The sequence below is a fragment of the Bombus terrestris genome, chromosome 15 (genome assembly GCF_910591885.1).
Source record: "Bombus terrestris chromosome 15, iyBomTerr1.2, whole genome shotgun sequence".
Classification (NCBI taxonomy): Eukaryota; Metazoa; Arthropoda; class Insecta; order Hymenoptera; family Apidae; genus Bombus; species Bombus terrestris.
This window is the reverse complement of record NC_063283.1, coordinates 10,102,587-10,122,155: the sequence shown is the minus strand read 5'-3', so window position 1 is coordinate 10,122,155 and position 19,569 is coordinate 10,102,587. Positions and strand designations below refer to the sequence as shown.

At 42.4% G+C, this 19,569-nt stretch overlaps 2 protein-coding genes across 5 annotated transcripts in view; both read right to left on the bottom strand.

Annotated features, from left to right (window-relative positions):
• The window catches only part of LOC100644701 (headcase protein), a 169,482-nt gene that overhangs the window by 87,564 nt on the left and 62,349 nt on the right, over window positions 1-19,569 (bottom strand). The gene's annotated exons all lie outside the window — the stretch shown is intronic.
• Window positions 242-18,542, bottom strand: LOC100644462 (facilitated trehalose transporter Tret1). Of its 3 annotated transcripts, none has more exons than XM_003401197.4 (8): window positions 18,384-18,538; window positions 8,910-8,975; window positions 3,646-3,883; window positions 2,779-3,135; window positions 2,126-2,382; window positions 1,385-1,636; window positions 938-1,109; window positions 242-708 (listed from the first exon to the last, which is right to left on the bottom strand). In XM_003401197.4, exons 3-8 carry the CDS (start codon window positions 3,719-3,721, stop codon window positions 428-430), a joined length of 1,395 nt encoding a protein of 464 aa, XP_003401245.1. In that variant the 5' UTR covers window positions 3,722-3,883; window positions 8,910-8,975; window positions 18,384-18,538; the 3' UTR covers window positions 242-427. The 3 variants fall into 3 exon arrangements, with proteins under 3 accessions (XP_003401245.1, XP_020722644.1, XP_003401246.1); XM_020866985.2 differs by lacking the exon at window positions 8,910-8,975 and adding an exon at window positions 14,329-14,559 and having other exon boundaries at window positions 18,384-18,535; XM_003401198.4 differs by lacking the exon at window positions 8,910-8,975 and having other exon boundaries at window positions 18,384-18,542.

The following is a 19,569-nucleotide window of genomic DNA, read 5'->3' as shown; positions in this document are numbered from 1 at the left end:
GCAACGCAGCTACGCATTGTACGTGCCTTTGCATATGTACGTGCACGAACCGTATGGTCCTCGAGAGTTCAAGTTTAGCTTACATCTCCTTCCTCCGTCGGAAAAGAATTTTGTCCGCTTGGAAAATGAGACTCTGAATATTTCTCTTGGTAGGAAATTTATAATTTTAAAGCCAGCGTTATACCGCGTGAGAGTTAAAGAATTAATTATTAATTATTCGATGTTTCTACATACGTGCATATTCGTTCAAGTCGAGCTACATTTATTTTTCAGAATTTACTTACAAAGTTTCCACGATTCACGCACCGGCATTTCACATTCATCTCACCGTTATCGTACGATGACAAATTTATACTGCTATCGGTGCTCTCAGCGATAGGTCCGCAGAAACCTCTGTCTATGTATTTCTCGTAATCGAATGCTATGCTCAACGTTCGTTGATGTCATAAGTGCCGAACTCCCTTTGAATGTCGGCAAACGTCTTCCCCTTGGTCTCGATCATGCAGAATATCACGAAAACCACGCTCAATAGACAGATCATTGCGAAGAAAAAGAACACAGCTGCGTTCCCAACAGCATCGACCACAGAGGAAAACGATACGGTCACGATGAACGCCAGCATCCAGTTCAAACACGCCGCGCTGGAGGAAGCTGTCCCTTTTAGTTTCGCTGGGAAGATTTCGCCCATGTAGGCCCATGGTATGGGACCTGGTTTTTCGGAAAAGCAGTTTAAAACGCAATTGTGCAGCAAAAGAGTGTCATGTTAAATTGAAAAATGGCTTTCGAGTGTTTACAGACGAAAACGAGTCTTTATCCACATCCAGTACCATCGAGATTTCAAAATATTGATTTCTCGAATTCCCAAACGGTTCCGAATGGGTTAAGTAGAGATGGATTTGCGTTAAAAGCGAGGTGATGATGCTACTTTGTTACTAACCGGCACCCAGGCAGAAAGCCAGGATATATAGGCAAGCAGAAACGAGCGGTAACCAAAATAGACGGTCGGCTTGGTCGGGATTGTTGGTCCTCAAAACGAAGAAGATGCCTAGAGCCATCAGACAGAGACACATCACGCCGCAGGATATCATCATGAGGATCTTTCGACCCAGCTATAACAATTTTCCAAATGTTGCTACGCTTTTTGTCCTTTGTGAGTTGGAGATTCGAAGAACGAACGCTGCATTCGGTACGTCAATAAATTTGTGTACTTTGCAAGAAACATTCTCAACCCTTTCACGCTCGATATCGCGTATAAATAATTGGTAGGAAAGATATTTTTGTCATAAATAATTCGATTTTGAAAGGGTTAAAAACCTGTCAGAAATTCTTCAACAATGAAACGCAGCGTTCGCTCGTCGCAATTACGAAAGATACGAGCGACAACCTGATCGATCAACGAGGCCGATATAGCGCAGGCGATCACCTGGACCACTGCAAAGATCAACATCTGGAGCAAGGGATCCATGTCAACGCCAGTTTGTCTGAAGATCGTCTCGCAGTAGAAAATAATAGCGTTGATGCCGCTGAATTGTTGCGCGAACATCAACCCATATGCCACTCCCATGGTCTTCAACACTGGTTTCTTCAAGAACGCAGAGAACGTCACCTTCTCGCGCCTGCTTTTGTCTATTTGGTCCTATTTTCAAGTACCAAATGCTGCTTCAAAACGCGATACTCAGTTCATACTTGCCTTAAAATAAACCTTTGATGTACAGTAGAGTTCCATTTATTTCCATTTGTCATCGGATGGAAAGCAGATCATAAACCAGAGGTCCAGATAAATGGATTCAAGCGACAGAAATTCATTCAACCCTTCGGTAGCCTCGCAAAGTCAAATCCACTTAAAAATATCTCTAACTGTTCTTTCTTATCATAAACTCGATATCTGAGATATGTGGTCGTAATTGTCACGGATCGATAACTAAAGTTTGTAATAACTAAAATTTCGTTCCAACAAATGGAGTTCTACCGTACTGTTTCTCGAGCAAAAAGTATTTCTTGCTTGCTGGATATTTCGCTGCTCGCAAAGTGTCCACACTGGCAGCGAACATAATTTGCGAATTGCTTGCGAGCAGCGTAAGAATCTCGCAAATACTTCGGTATTTGTAGCAAGTGTAACACTGACTTTAAACGCGCTGATCTCAGGATCGATATTGTACTCCGATCCACGGAAGAATCGCATCGACTTCTTGGCGGCTTCTTCGTTCTCTTTCGCCATGTAAAACAGCGGGCTCTCCGGCATGAAGGTCATGATGCTGGCGAATAAGAGAGGAGCGATACCACATAGAATCGATATCACAACGATGTTCCTAGCGTAGCCGCAGCAGTAAGCATACAGGATCCCGATCACGAGTAATAATTGGAAGAAGACTCCCAAAGTACCTAATCGTACAACAGAGTCAAGCTTTGTATTAAATCGTACTATAGTATTTAGAGCAATACCTACTGAAGAGGATGGTACAACGTTTGAAAGCTTACGAATAGGAAGGTTTTTGTTACCACAAAGTACATCAATGATTATAGATCTGCGGTGTTAAACATCGATTATCGATTGCCGTTATTATTATTTGGCATTGCTTCTTCTTCAGAACATCTTTTTGTCAGAAACTCTAAATTTTCGCGATCCTATCATAGACTTTCTAACGTACCTCGTTTCCAGTAGATACTGATATAAATACTATGGCGCAAGAATCTTAATATTCTTTGAAATCGATCGAAAACATCTATATTTTTCCTTCGGTAAAGCTCATCGAATGCAGTTTCTTTTTTCTCTCGTACCTCTAATTTCTTTTTCGGAGATCTCGGCCGAGTACATCGGCGCGACGACGCAGAACATTCCGCCACAGGCGCCGGTTATCAGTCTGCCCATAACTAAAAGCACGAACGTAGTCACCCCAATTGTGATGAACATCCAACCGAGAAGGAACGCGGGTACCAGCGACATCATTGTCCACTTTCGACCAATCTTGTCGACCAGGAAAGGCACCACTGGCATCCCAAGTGCTGCACCCAGCGGAAAAACCGACGCTATCACGTTCGTCGAGAATGTATCGTACTCGTGCTTCTCTTTCAGCACTTCGACGCACGGTGCGCTCCAACCAATTCCGCAGCCCAAAGAGAATCCGCCCATGCACGCTACAAAATTTACGCCATGTATCTACAGTCGATCGTTTCTCGCGATTTTTCTCTTGCCGATTCCACACGAGCAAATCATTAAAACACGTTCACAATCCAAGGCAAAAACATACATGTTACGACATCGTACATCCAAAGAACCGATGTATCACGAACTAAAATCTCGTATGATTACGTGTGGTAATACGTTGATCGCCACAATGGTTATCGGTAACTGCTAAATTTTTTACGATGATTAAAACAAGATTTATACAAATTTCATAGACTAACAAATTTTCAAGGATGCGAACGAGCCTGAGTTTTTTCAAGCTAGTCCGAGCCCGTAATCTCGGATACCCGCATACGTCTAATCTACGCAACTAGAGACTAATCACACCATAGGGGTTAGGGAACTGTGAACGTGTCAAAAAGATTGCAATTATCAGGCGAATAGGTTAAATCGTTTTTATTGAACGAAATAATATTTAAAAACTGGCTATAGGAAGAAATTTCGGGAAGTAAGAAAAGAACCTGCGCAAGCAGCGATGTACTGTGGAAGCCTTCTCCGGAAGAGGCTTTTGAAGTCCTCCTTGTCTTTATCCGCCATTTTTCGCGAGATACTGTTGCCCAATCTCGATTTGTGATTATATTCGCTCGTTTTCCTTCTATGAAAATTGAATGTTTCTCGCCGTCACGTATAGGTACAGTCTGTGTGTTCTCTCATCGATGCTCGAGTACGATGATCATCCTTTTCTATGTGGCTATACGTCTTGAACAAAAGAACACGTGGAAAATGGGGAGAAGGTAGGAAAACGAGGAGATGAAACGTTCGAAAGGAGAAAAGAAAACGATCCTCGGACCCAACACGTTTCCCTGTTCCAATAAACTCGTCGACCAGACTATGGTTCTCAAGGACGATACCTGCGGCGGCCGTATTCCCCGTCGACTGCGGGGACGACGCGGTGGTAATAGGGATAAGGTCCCTTCCTCACGCCCGGTTACTTCGGCTAACGACATTCAAATTCCATTAGGACAGCGCGCGATGTGCGGCTGACAACTTTCAGATTACAGATCGGCTCGTTCTCCTCGGTTTTGGCGAGAGAAGAACTCTTGTCGGAATAATGGCGGGGAGAGAAAGGGGAAGAACGGCAAGGAAAAGAGCTCGAAGAAACGGGAACGATTAAATCGCGAATACGGACCGGGTATTTAAATGAGTGCATCTACATTTTAAATATCTTCTTCGGTGCCACTGTGACTCCGGGTTGACTCGAATTCTTACGAATCCATTCATAACTTTATAGTATAAAGTATTTTTAATATAAAATCTATATATACATGTATATAATAACGATATATTTAGCAATGTATACATTTTTCTCACGAGAATCGCAGACTTTTTGGTCCATTCTTTTTTTTCCCTTTTGTTACAGGTAGTTTGGTCCAAAAATAGTAAAGCCAGTCTTGAAATATTTTTGTTTGGATTTCTAAGAATCGACGGAACTTCTTTTCTTAAAAGCTTTGAAGATTCTGGATACTTTCGAATACTATACCTATGCGTTCTGTGAATTTATGCATCTTTAAATTTTGTATGCAAATTCTCGGTTTACTTGCCAAACCATGTATTTTGACTCTCATAATTTTCTATATCTACGAAACTTCGCATCCGACATCGAGTAAGATCGCAAGCTAAAATCGCGTCGATGAGTTCTCGCTGATTTGCAGGGTGAACGACCTATGAACGAAGCTTTCCTCTACAACAGTGCATTGACGGGAGGAAGGAAATCGGAGGAAAGATAAAGAACGCGGCTGTTCTAGCTTCTATCTACATATACACCACGAGGCTGCTTCCGACGAGGAACGTCCGCGGAGGGAATTCTAGATAACCGATAACGATACGTACTCGACTGGTGATCGAGCTCTGAGAAACGCCGTGTCGTTGTACGATCGTAAGAGAGGATGCACTGTTCTTCCAGCGAAATCTGCCGCCCTTCGGGCCACGATAAGAAAAATAACGCACGAATCAACCGCCTCGTTATCCGTCTGCTAAAATTTGAGACGTCGAAGATGACTTTACTTCAGGCAAACGTCGGTCCAAAGGCTGAAAAGCTCGAACGCATTCGTCGAAGCGCTCGAACGAATGCTTCCACAGTGCTGTGAACAGACACTGTCCTCCTAAGTTTAACCGCCACATCTAGCGTTTCTTCGGTTTTCAAAATATACCGCTTAATCGAACGTCCGACTATCCGAATAATATCGAACTGTAACATGAACCAAATACGCGAAATATACTCAACTATGTCATACTCTCTGTGTATTCGATCAAGTTAGCGATTTCGTTAGAAGTCCATCGTTAGACATGTGTGCAATGAAGAAATTATTGAACGAATTAAGGAGAAATTTAGTAGCAATTGAAGCAACCAACAGATGGCGTGAAAATATGTAATTTGTCAATTACGAAGGATTTGAAAAACAGATTAGAAGAGCAAGAGGAAAATAATTGTTCGCGACAAATTGTACCGCTTTTCATATAAACCGCGTTGACGAATTTAGTCGTTCGATTGTTTAAAAAATTCTAGCCTTTAGTCCTTCTGTAACCAATTACTTCGAATAATCGAGGTCCTACTGCGTAAATTCGCCAAAGATAGTTGCAAAGGCCGCACAAGACGTAATTGCAGCGTATCACGAACTCATTGCCTTTTTCTCGCCTTTCAAGCACACCGTTTCCATTCGTGTCGTGTCTCGGCTCTCCAGGTCCGCCGGGAGCACCCCGCATTTACATATAAATATAAGTAAAAAGCGTATTTGCATTCAAATGTCTGGCGGCAGGGTCGAGGTACAAAAGTTCGACGGCATTCTCGATCGAAAGTTCGCGGGAAGACTAACCGCGAATGGAGCAGGTAAATGAAAGACACATCGATGATGCAGAATTCGAGGGGTCGAATGGAAGATCGATCGAGCCACAAGTTCGATTGCCGATAATAATTCGGAAAATTTGTCCAATCAAACGTATCTTGGGAAATTATATTCCAATGGATATTATTAAAATCCATGTAGATAACACTTAAGTATTTGACTTTAGTATGCGATATATACATGTTTGCTACTTTTTATTATTTCACATTTTTCAGGAATAAAGTATTCTAGTTATTGGCAAGATATTAAAAGAAACCGAAATCTTAAGAATATGCGAGAATAGTTAAATATTTGGCAATAAAATTAAAAAACAAATTATCGAGCTTTCAATCGAATCGCATTAGGTGTTCCGATACTTATGGACGATAGTAGTGTAGGTGGGCTGTGCATTGCTGCCACCTTAGCTTTCGAATTCAATTCGTCACGGAAGTTGCTGCAACGCAAAACGAGACAGTCCGGTTTGGGTGTCGATGGATATTAGCGGACTTGTTTTCCAACGACTAGACTAGTTATCGAAACATTGTGATTTCCGTGAAAAATTCGCTAACACATTGGCTATCGATCGTGGGATTAAAGTTGGTTACGGGCATCGAGGTAATGGAGCTGGATAATTGATCAAAATCCGAGTATTATATCTGCCGTTCTATCTCTCGCGAGTTAATAGAATGTTATATCGAGTTCCATTCATCGAGGCTCATTCAAGAATAGGAATGAACTACGATTGCTCGTCATGGCTCGACGGCTTCCCCCTTACCAGATGAATATTCCATCTATCCAACGGTTATTTATCGTAGCGACGCTTAATCGTGCAACACTCGCGTCATTTGCCAGCAGTGAAACGCTTTGTCGTCGCTTAATTTACACCGAACCCTCGGAGTTCATCGATTCCGACTCAACGACTGTCTGTTGGCCGTTAATCAAAGACACGAGTTGGTTGTACTTAGGGTCCAAAGATGTACAAACTTGGTCGTTTAATCTTCAGAGGCCGGAGAAGAAGATACGCAGTTAACTATCGCAACAGTGTCAGAGATCGCGACGACTCGAGTGCAGCATTCAACGAGGTAAGAATTTCCTCGTTTTCCACGTCTCTTGGAAACTTGCCTCGTTCGATATCCAACGTTGTCCATCGATATACGAAAAACGCTACAATAGTCGGTAGTCGTCTAAACTCGATCCTCTCCCGCGTCGTCCGCGAGCGCATAGAACGCAGCAAGCAGACCTCCAAACGGCTTACATAAGCCGTCGACTGGCTTTGCTACCTTGAAGTCGGTCGTTGCCGCTGTCTCTTGCAATCGCTGCATGCCGGCGTATGCATCGAACGTTCTTTACAACCGACTGGCAATCAAGACTCACAACGACGCGTGCACGGGAACACACGGTGAAACGAGAGAGGAGAATGCACGCGGCAACGAATAGATTTCAATTTCAACGTGGGAATGCGCCTCTATGCCGGTGCTGGTATTGATCCTCGCGGGACGGATAATAAATTGTCGATTCGAGACCGTGCGTCCGGAGGAGACGTCGTTAAGAAGACGATACACGTCGCCTCTCTCTTCCCTCTAGTCCATCCAAACAATCTAACCCCCTTCGTACGTATTATTATTCCCGTGGCGGATTCCGGAGCTGAACGCGCCACTAACGAGCCAATCTCTGCGCGATGGAACGTTTAATGATCACGGTGTGTGATCTTTGTACCAATCGTCGGGGCAGACCTCGTCGATACCCTCTCGAACATCGGACGTGATATCAGGATGCGATCTCGAAAATTTTCCAGAGTTGGGAATCACGAAACGAAGGAGCAATTGTTCATCGCGAATGGTTAAGAAGGTGGCTGGCAAAAGCGACAGATGTATAGAAGCAATAATTATCGAGCGAGAAGTGACGGGGAATTAATATCGTATCATTTTAATGAGAGATTGTAAATAGAATATCAAATTGTAAGTAACTTTTGCAATCCAAGCTATAGATCACCTCTACAAAAAATGTAACGTACGTATTTTTTGTATATGATATCAATGATATAAGAAAATCTAAATGGTCTAATCTATATTCTTCGTTATTTTGTTACGCTAACGGAAGGCTCGTTTACATCGTTTCTAGTACCTACATGTACTCTGTTCGTTTCTCGTCGGATCTCGATGTAGATCGTGACAAATTCGTAGATACGACCATCTTGGTTATTAAAGAAAATGCTGTGTTTCGCGTCTAAGATCGTATCAAAGAAGGACGATCCTATTAGATTATAAATATACGTTTACGAGTTACGAATATATGTCCAGCTGAATTACGTAGAAAATTTCACAGTTCGAAACTGTCGAAAATATACGTAACGCGCGAAGCTATATAAAATTTGCAAAATAAAACGTGCGTGACAATGTTTCATAGAAAAAAAGTTTGTCTACGTTCAAAAAAGACATAAAAGTTAGAAAACTATCTAAACCTGCATCTATGCCACTAGCCACCTTTCTCAACCGCGGAACGGTACTTCACCGAACGCTTGTTTTGCCGCAGAACTTGCAGGAAACTTGCAAGTAACTCACGGGGAAGCGACAAATTCGTTGGAACAAGTTTGCGACAACTTACAACGCGATGGACCAATTGTTTCGAGAAATCAGATCGAAACGTCGAGACGACCTAATTCCAAGGGGACATGGCCAAGGGATGAGAGAAAGAGAGTCGTCCACCCTCGCGCAATCGATTCTAACGAGAGAGGCTTAGGACGGCCGATCAAGCTCGTATAAATCACGGCTCCTTCCCCACGGGGTGTTAAGGCGGACGGGAATGGTGTTCCCGATAAAAGTCACCGGACCACAGGAAATTCCTTTCCCGTCGCTACGAATCGAACTTCGGGACATTGGTTTCTCGCTTAGCGGATTACGTACCACGTCGAGCGAGAGTGTATTTCGCTGCGAACTAAGAATACATAGGGGATCGGCCAGTGGATTTACCTGGAACAGAAAAAGGTAAAAGCGAACCATTAGATACGTGTAAATGCCAAATTCCATCGGGGTAAATGCGTAAGAGTTGAATAACGCGTCGAATACATCACGCGCCGACTGCGAGAAAACTTATAAGAGTTAGAACGTCGGTTCGATGTATAACTAATGGAAATAATAACAACACAATGGCCTCGTACAGAGAACGTGCTCGCGTTGATTTACTTTTCACGGTCTGCTACACCGTTATGGAACACCCACGTGTGTGTATATGTGCGTGTTCAAATACTCGTGCGAGTCTGAATAGCCGTGTGTGTCGTGGAATACGTGCGTGATCGAATCAGACACCAAAATTAACATTCTTTCTAAAATTCTTACGAAAAAAAGTTCATTTCCGATTCTATGGAAGATAACGATGGCTCCAAAATTCGAAAGGAATTCTTTGAAAAATTAAACGATTAAAAAATAATGGTCGCGATGATTACCAATAACGAAAAAAATTTTCCTCGTTTACAATGATTTTTCTTTATTAAAATCATTTAAATCGAGATATTTGCTAATTCTTATACCGCAACTCTTTTGATTTCGATTAGAACCGTCACGATGTCGATGGCGCGTGAACAATATATCGCGACTCGATCCTAGAGAATCGGGGATCGGAGAGAACACACACGAATGCGCGACAAAAACCGCTCGCGCAACCGTTCGTAAATTATCGCGATCGCGCTTCACGCTCGATTTCAGAGAACCTCGTGTTGGCTTTATCGAAGCCGACGTCGACGAAAACGCTAGGGGATAATTGGTAATTTCGATCCATTTGTCAAACGGAACGCGGCAGCCTCGTTGGAACGTGTCACCACGAGCTACTTTTGCAAACGAGCCACCATACCCGTCCACCCACCCATAAATCTTGGCGAATGCCGGCCGTTAATTTTTTTGTCCCGCTCAGACTGACCTACAATGTAAGCTCGAGGCACCGGGATCGAAATAACTCGAGTATTCTCATTTTCAAATTTGGCCTTTCGTCTTTTCAGCGTTGAAACTTAGCAACGGTACTAATATCTTCATCTTGCCCAGTTGACAGACAATCGTACGAGATAGTTACTTGCATTAATATTCGGACACGATACTATCTACGTACCTGTTGCTTTATATAAATAAAAAGGGGTTGATTTAAATATCGCGTTGCTTATTTCTCGAGAATACAAACCAATTAACATACGAAATGAGGTGTAAAAATGTTGTGCGTGATAATTGTAGCGCTGCTGGCTGTAGATGTCGCTGCTAAAGTACTGCTGTATTTTCTTCTCATTTAAGAATCGTGGAAGAAAAATCGAAACTCCGGTTGCCGGGATTTGAATCCGGGAACGTTCGTAACATAAGGCGCTAACCACTGCGCTACCGTCGTCCGACACTAGATAGTGTCGAGTGGTGGTATTTGTGTTATCGAGTGCCGCCATAGAAATATCATCTCGATTTGCTTTTCCCTTTTTCGAAGGAAAAACCGAACCTCGATCATTCGATAAGTTCGTGGTGATTTTTTAGTAAAACGTTCATAAGCCTAGATGTTTCGAACAAAAATTAGAACACACTCTGCACTCATATTCTTTAGAGTTTTGAATTGTTACTCTTTTGACGTGTTTCTTTCAAAGATCGAAAACTTGTCGGTCGTGGTGCATTGCATCACATCCAATTACAAGTACGAACCAATACCGGCAAATCGAAGACTCGAAAAGCAAATGCAAAAATAGCTGTCGCATTCCGACGTTTTACGAGCCGATAAGATACAAGTATTGTTTCTAAACTAGTTATACGATGGAAAACCAGGTTTTGCGTATCAGGCTTTGAAACGTGTTATTACTCGATAAGATAGGAAAACTGGTCGGTGCTTCATTGTTGTCCTGTCTTAATCGGCATATCGTTCCAGCAACTCGCTTTTCAAACTCACACTGGCATTGCCTCGGTGATTCATTGAACAACTTTAACACGTAAAGTGGAACGCAACGACGTTTTAAGAATCGATAGCTACCAAACCACGAGTTTCGTTAAATACTCGTTCCGGTTTGAAGCATATAGTTGGAATAAACTTATCACTTAGTAAACTTATCTACGTATCAGCGGTTGGAATAAACAGAAAATAACGTTTGGAAAGTTATAAAGGAATCAACTTTGTTTGATTTACCTCGAGGCGATATGACGCTGACGCGACAGATCAGTGATTCCCAAGTTCAGAATCACAATCTTTCAGATCTTTCTTCTTTTCTTTCTTTTCTTTTTCCTTTCTTTCTTTTTGTAATCGCGTAACTGCATCTGCTGCTGTAAATTTTAGGATTTGAATACAAAGTGCGCGTAAACACTTGTACATTTTCTAACGTGCGCTGTGATTACAAAGAGCTTGGGAACCACTGCTGTAGATGTATAGAGTGTCGCAACTCAAAATAATGCAGTTTTGTATTCCATTACTCGCCTGAAAAATAGCAAGTATGTCAGCTAATGGTCGTGAAAATTTCAAATTTCGAATTAGTCGATAATTTTAGAAATTTTAATAATATTCTGGTCGTTTCTGTAAGCGTCCTAATATTTCTGACTGCTAGTGTACATTAGAGAGTTATTAAACCGTCGTTGCACGCTTGCATGTTTTATTTCCATACCAATACGTAGATGATTCTTAGCAACAGGAAGATGAGACGAAGAGCTTTAATCGAATTCATCAACAACCGGGCAAGAATTGTTTTCTATTTACAACTTATTTCTCGAAGTTTGGGCGTCCGTTTGTGACACACAATTTGATTTCGCGTTTCCTTTGGCGGTTTATACGCAGCTGGCCGAAACAAATCGATCGATTGTTCGTTGCAGGGCTGCGGGTTGAATTCCACAAAACGACTAAGAAAAATAACCAGAGAGAGAGAGGGGAGGGAGAGGAGGAGAAGGAGGGAAAGAAAATGTGTTTTCCCATCTTGCGCGTTCCTGTTCTCTTCTCCCCGCCGTTATTTCTCGGCGATTCACCGTTATTGACGACGCGGTCGCGTTAGAAAACTCGTACGAATTTAATGTACCATAACAGAAATATTGCGAGCTCTTTTGTGACGGTGGTAGAGCCGACTCCGCGGGAAACTTCTTTCTTTTTCGCGCGTGTTGCTCTTTTACCTTTCCAACCCGTTAACCACAATTCGCGCCAACGATGTACCCTTCCTTGCCTTTTAGGTGCCACAAAAGTACGAGCGATCTAAATAACAATTTAATATTCGATACATAGAAATATGTCGCCAGACACCGATTCTTCTTTTATAGTATTAGATCGTTTCGAAGCTTGGGATATTTGAATTGTATATTTTGAAAAAAATATGGGATCGGGATATACAGTGGGTCACGAAAGTATTCGTCGATACTCGTAGATTCAGACTGCTTTTATGAACGTATCGTGCGCGTTATGCGAGATATGTATTTTGAAATTTCATTGGCATTCTACAGGATCGCGACTCTACATACTGGATATGTCCTGAAACGTTTGCGGCGAAATTGTACGTAGAGACTCGAAATGAATCGAACAGTTCAAAATCGAAACTCTTGGAGAGATTTTTTGTTCGACTCGCGAACCAAGATAATTTCCGAAGCAAAGGCGGTGAAAGCTGGATTTCCTCTTAACGACTGCAAGAGAAACGCTGAGGAAGCAGCAGCAGCCTGGGCTAAATCTACATTCTGCTGCATCCGAATCTCTTTCTTTTCGCTCAGACACGCAGAAGAGGGTGAAAATGTCCCCAGGAGACTTCTCTCCCGCGAGTTGCGCAAAAAAACGTCCGCCTCTAGCCGCGCGAAGCACCATCGTCCAAAGTGTCCTCGTCTTCTCTCAGATTTATCATATTCCTCGCGTGTGGTGCGTGCATGAGAACCAGCGTAGGTTTTTCACGAACCATGAAACCTGCTTGAAACGCGCTTTCCAGTTCCAACTGGAACTTTTTCCACTACCTGACTCGTCCCAGCTTTCCTTCGCTCTTTCGATTTTCTTTTCCGACGATTAATCGACTCCGGATGGGGTTTCGTTCGGTCGAAACTCCAAGGGGATTCCTTGGAAGCTCGCAAACATCCCGGACAAAGTCGACGGGACGAAAACCAAATGGATCCAAAGACCTTTTCTTCAAAGTTTAGCAGCTTCTTTCGCGAGAAAGCGGGATTTTCATTGGAACGAGACGACGATGGTCGGGGATCCTCGGCGTGTGAATCCGGCCAGTGGCCCTTGTATGCTCGTTTTTGCGTGGAAAAGGAAACGAGGAAGCAAAGGAGGAAGAGGCGAGTCGCTGGAAAAAAGAACTAAGGGGGCCCTCTTAATGCCTCGCGGCAAAATTCGCTAAACGCTCGAAAGCAGCTGCTCCTGGCGTTACCAGTCATTTCCTCCTTTCTCTCTTTTTCTCGCTTCTCTTCCAAGTTTTTCTCCCTCTGAAACACGGTGTTTGTCATCTCTTCCACCTTGCTCCCATTACCACCCTATTTCCGCGCCTTCAAGATCCGCACTCTGAACTTCCGGCGTCCTGGCCTCGTGTCTACGCCTTCGGAATTATTCCGCGACAAAGGAGACGAAGCGCTCGAAAAATAAAGACTCGCACGACCGAAAGACAACTACCACCGAACGTAGCTGAGTCGTTGCCGTGTTTCCATCGGCGATTAGTTTCTCGCAAACCCTCGTTGCTCTTGTTCGATTCTCGTTAATAGAACGATCGGAATGTTGGAGAAAGAAATGAGAAAAACAAGTTGTACCTATTCTGTTAGAAATGTTTGTGTCGTTACAAAATTATAAATTTTACAATGGGAACATAGTCGTCAAGTCCTATCGATAACTCCTTCCCGCGTTTTCTAATTTATCGAGCAAATATAAAATCATCGATTCTTCTATTCTTAATGATAAAATGCTTATTGCAAATTCCAGTTGGTTGATTTCACGAAAATGAATTTATTTCAAACCTTTTCATCCATTTGAAAGTTTTTGCTTTGAAAATATACTTCAAGATTTGCTATTGATCTAAAAAAATAATAAATGGCCCGATACAAAATACATTGAAAAAATATCCGTGTCGGATTTATTTGCCCAACTGGAGCTGGTCTTTGATCGTTTTTCCTCTTTCACGCCGTAAGGTACATTAGCGAACCTTCGATCGTTCTTGGAACGAGCTCGTCGCGCTTTTCCAATTTCACAAGCGAAGGTAAGAAGGGAGAGGGCAGGCGACGGCAGACTAGTTTCCCAAGTCCCAGCAGGGAAGCTCGACTCGAATTACCTTTAAGCAAGGGAGGCAAAAAACCGAACAGCTCGAGGGTCTCGGACAACGCAGCGTTCAAAATCGAACGCGCCCTTTCCTCCGTACAATTTGCATACCTTTCCTCCGAGAACCGAAATGACCCTGTGAAACGAGCATAAGGGTCCTTTCTGCGACGTCTAATGGTCTACGTCCCGTCGCATCTGCTCCAAATGGCACGGTACTAGCGTGGTTACGTAATTTTGTAACCGAGAATGGTTCTCTTGCCCTTAGCTGGCGAGAGAAACAACGATGGCCGAAAATTGGACCGTTTCCGTGCCTCAAATATTCCTTAAAGCTTCGTAATATCGCTGCAAAGTAATTTACAGTCGTATATTATATCAGTCATATCAACGTAATGACTTAGATTTGTCATAGTAGAATTAACCCCTTCCCGCACTTTAGCGAGTCAGACTCGCGATGAAGAGTTTGGCCCAAACATGAATATCGCGAGTCTGACTCGTGACCAGATACTTGGGCCAAACATGAATATGAAACTCGCGATATTCATGTTTGAGCCAAAATCTTCATCGCGAGTCTGACTCGCTAAAGTACAAGAAGGGGTTAAAAAATGATCGATGTTTAGCGGTTAATTCTACATCGGTAATCGTCGATGTTATTATCTGGCCATAGGCAACCCAAAAAGCTTGTATCTCGAGCAAAATTTATCTCGTCAATTTCTTCGAAGCAAGTTTTTATCTTTCAAGGGTCCCCGAACGTTTCACTTAAAAAGTGAAAATATCCCCAAAACTTTTTCTAAGTTTGAAACAGTAAGAGAAAAAATTACAGTACAAAACTATGCTTGCCCACGAAGAGCTAAAAATTAGATAAGACAACGTGTTCCTCTTCCGATATCGCTTTCTAAATCCTTGCCAAAGGTCACAACCATCTACGAAACTTTCCATCTATCTTCACTAACGCGTAACACTATCACAGCGGGGAATTATCAACGAGTCTGGGAATGCGGACAATTTTCCTCGTTGCTTGGTCGAAACGTGACAAAACGAGAGAATAGTAGAGAGAGAGATAGAGGCGTCAAAGGGAGAGCAGGGGACACGATACTTCGCCGGGCGTTAATAATGAGCCAGCCATTTCAGCGGCATCGGTGTCACGTCGCTTTGTTCCTCCGCGTATTATTCGGTCGCGCGCGTATCTGGAATAATCAGTCGCGTTTTACCGAAATAGCGACGCGCATTGTCCCACAGGGTCTAGACGACGTCGGACGAAACGCGCGTTGGAATCGTAATGGAGAACAAAGAGCGCGTCGAGGACGAGAGAAAGGATTGTCAGAAAAGTTTCACCAGTTTCTAGACAACTAAAGGGAACCAAGAAAAGTTCCTTTTCTAGATCGTGTCTGCGTATTCGCTTTCCATTGCGTCCATTTTACTCTTCTTCTTCTTCTTTTTCTTTTTCTTCTTCTTTTATCGACCTTCTTTTTCACAGACTAGTTCGAATTCTAGAGAAAACTTTCCTATTAATCGAACAGTTCCTTCGCGTCCTCCATGTTCTGCAGTAACGTGGCGAACTAGTCGATGGAAATACGATTTTAATCGCTTCTATGAAGTTTAGAAAACTTTCTCCGCGATAGTAACCTATATCTGGTGAAACCTACTAGAGAAAAACACCATATTCTATTACTTTTCACCTCGATACACGGTAGCAATACGCGGTGAGCCTAAATTCGTAGCGCAACCAAAGTCATCAAGATTCTATGACTGGAAATAGGAGGAAGATGAAAATTCCGCTTTTCCGAAAACCAAGTTTCGACGCTTGTCACAAAACAAATGAGTAACAGACTCCGATATGACACATTCACGCGTGTCCAAAGCACTTCCGGGACAATGATGCAGGAAAACAGCAGGGAAAAAAGGTCCAGAGAGAAAAGAAACGTCAACAAGAGAGACAAAAGGAATCGATATTAGCCGCACCAATTCCGTTCGTGGTGAAAAAGCTTGGTGAAGGTTTGGGGCGCATTATGATCGATGAAATACCGTATTAAAGGTCCCCATCCTAGAAACAGACGCACCTGCCACTCGTTTGTCCCTCGATCCACTACCTTTTCCGACCCCCCGGAAAGAAGCAAGCCTACAATGGGATTGTTTTGTCCCGTGTATTCTCTCTCTCTCTCTCTCTCTCTTGTTTCATTTGATCTCTCTCTATCTTCCCGCGGACGCCTTTGGTCACGAGTTTCGTCTCTCCGGAGAATAGACAAGCGTATCCGATAGCCGTGCTTATTGGATCCAACGTTGGAGACGCATCTCTCCCTTTCCACCGGCAGCGCAAGGGACGATTCTTCGTTAAGAAGATTACTCGATCCGGGGACCTCGAGATATCGAGATCTAACGTTACCTGACCGGCGATTATTATTTCACGAACACGGAGAGAATTTCGTTTGGGGCTTGCGCGACCCCACGACCGAAGTAATAAATCGTGCACCGGTCTCCTGGTCTCGTGACAGCAGAATCGAAGCGTTTTAGATTAGATAAGGCAACGTTTTCTACGAGGAATGTATTAATGAAGGACTCTTGTAAATTAGAAGTCGATAGCCACTACTCTTCCTCGTAAGTTACGAGGTACGTGAGTTTTCTAGCGAATGCATGTAAGTAGGAAGTTATGGGGATTAAAGCAACGTTAGGTATCGATGATGGCAATGTGAAAGCCAGGTAGTTTTGATATCGAGAAGAAGGAATATTTTCTGCGTCGTAGTTGACCTATCAACAGGAAATGCATGTTCTTTCCAAACGTAATAAAACACGTTAGTCTCGATTTTCTGTATTTTTTTAATGTAGAAAGTATTTGGATAGAAATTTTTAAAAGAAGCTAGCTGGTAGATGCGCGGAAATTAACTGCTTGGTGTATAAATTGATTTCAAGACAATTGCTAAAAATATATATATACAATGGTTACAAAAACGATTTGCATATGCTGATCATTTCCAACGAAACACTTTTTTATCAGGTTTTATACGTATCTCATTTTTCTAACATCAAATTTTTGTAATCATATGTAAATATATACCTGCTACTAGATGATATAAAATTTAATATAACTATATCTAATTGATTAGGTTTACCGGTATATAAATGCTAATGCACACAATGATGTGCGAATACTTGTTGAGGCGACTGCATATATACGAGACACGAGTAATAAGCATGAAATTCAAAATGACACGAGGAATGATGTACGTAATTGTTTCGAGCAGTCTACTTGATTTAATAGCCTCTTTCAATCCTCTGTTAATTAAAAATATCTCCTACGTCATGCCAAGCTTTAAAACAACCTACACATTTTGACACGATACTTGTATCACTTCACGTTGAAGTAATAAATGTTATCTCTACGTTCAAGAAACGAGGAAATTGGCATAACTGAGTAGCAGATACATGTTATCTGCAAAGAACATACGCTTGTACGAGTACGTGTTTCTTCAGGAGAACTAAAATGTAAAAATCAAGACGCCGATTGCTTCGAATTATAAAGGAAAACAAGTTCGAAAAATGAAAAATCATATGAATATTCTCGATGAAAACCATCGGTATACTTTTATACTTTTTCCTTATAGACTGAGAGAAACTGATTACTCATACAGAAATGGCAATCCCGCGCTGGGAATGCCCCCGACTTTTTTAATTCTTTCCTGTTAAAATAAACAGCGAACGCTGAAAAGATCCAACGTATCGTTTTCTCGTGGCTGTCACGATCTTGCACAAAAATGACGTGTCGCTATACACTATACATCAATGATTATACTAGAATTTCGAGATCTCGAATTTGTACACACGTTCCGTACAAACCGCGAATTTAAAAAATAATATCAGTTTAACGTTCTACTGGCTTAAAAAACTCTTTGGCGAAAGATCGTACCGTTTAATGAAAATCGACTTAGAATTCCGCTAACTTGAAAAATTCTTTGGCAAAAGTTTCAACGAACTAAAAAATAATAAACTTCAATTTCGAATTCACGATAGAATTAACAGATGATCCGATTTAATTACAAATAGAAGAATGATTCGAAATTTTTGTTCGCCAATAGACAAACTTCGTGAACGAAAAAAGATAAATTCATATTCAGCGGTTAATACTTATTAAACGATGAATAACGCAGCCCAAAAGAAACTTTTTAACCACTCACCTGTAAAATCTCATCGCAAAGAAATCACTTATTGTTGTACTTTTATCGACAGTGACAGATTCGTAATAGAACTTGAACAATTTTTTCTGGACGCTTCGAGTCCCAAGCAACGATAGGATTCGACTGTTCGGGACGAGTTACCGCGACTAAATATGTTCCAGCGTCCCCTGCTTACGTAAGCCGTTACTTTTTCCTCCTATCGCCTACCACGAACCAATCTGGCCCGAGCATTCGCTTGATTAATACCGACACATGAGGTGACGCTTGGAAGAACCCGTGTGTGGGCCCACCTTCGGTCGAACGTCACGTAGAATCAACCGCGAATCCAGTCGGTATTGTTTCGCTTCCACGGGTAGCTGTAACAGGTGCTGTTTTATGGTCTTGCGGCCGCGTGACTTTATCGATGATCGTAATCGAATAAACTGATTTTGTCGAAAGAATTGAGCGAAAACTGTATCGGTAATTATCGTATGATGAACAAGGGGCTGATCTTATACGAAAAAGTGAATGAAAAATGTAAAACAAAATTTGTTTATACGGCAATTTTTACAAATCGTCCACATAGAGAAAAAATTTATACCAATCGTTTGCGTATAAGTTTAGAAAATTTAATCTCCTCGGAGAGTTTAATATCTTGACGGAGGGAAGGTGGGAAAAAGCAGTGTACGATCAAAGAAACAATTTGTTCGGCAAAAAAGAGAGATTTCAAGGGTCAGTGGGAATACAACGAGGGGGGAGAGATTCGCGAAAAAATCCCTCTTTTCCGAATAGAATCACGCCGAAGAAGGAACAGGTATACGGAAGCGGTGTCCGGTTGTGTATCCTCGAAAAGCTCTCGTTCCTATCATATTTATGAGATACCTCGAACCAACTGACTGCGACACCACACACACGCGCGCGTGCGTGCACACACACACACACACACACACACACACACACACAACACACATATATATATGTGGATGGGATAATCAGCGTGGTCAAAAAGTGGCTCTCTGTCCGTGTGGAAATCTATGTATTCGGTCGCGCAATAAGACGTGACCTGCACGAGTGGGAAATTGGCTGAAAGCTCACGTCGCACGGTCTTCAAACGAGAAAAATCCGGAGCCCTCCCTTTGAACCTGTCGATTCTGCGAAGGGGAAAAGGGAAAAAGGCGTTTTCCGCGTTTCTATTGCCCCCTTCTCC

Coding starts and splice junctions, on each gene's coding strand:
- LOC100644462 (XM_003401198.4), bottom strand. CDS start 3,721: ATGGCGGATAAAGACAAGGAGGACTTCAAAAGCCTCTTCCGGAGAAGG. Junction 3,136..3,645: donor GTACATCGCTGCTTGCGCAG/GTTCTTTTCTTA, acceptor TAAATTTTGTAG/CGTGCATGGGCGGATTCTCT. Junction 2,383..2,778: donor CTCCGAAAAAGAAATTAGAG/GTACGAGAGAAA, acceptor TTGTACGATTAG/GTACTTTGGGAGTCTTCTTC.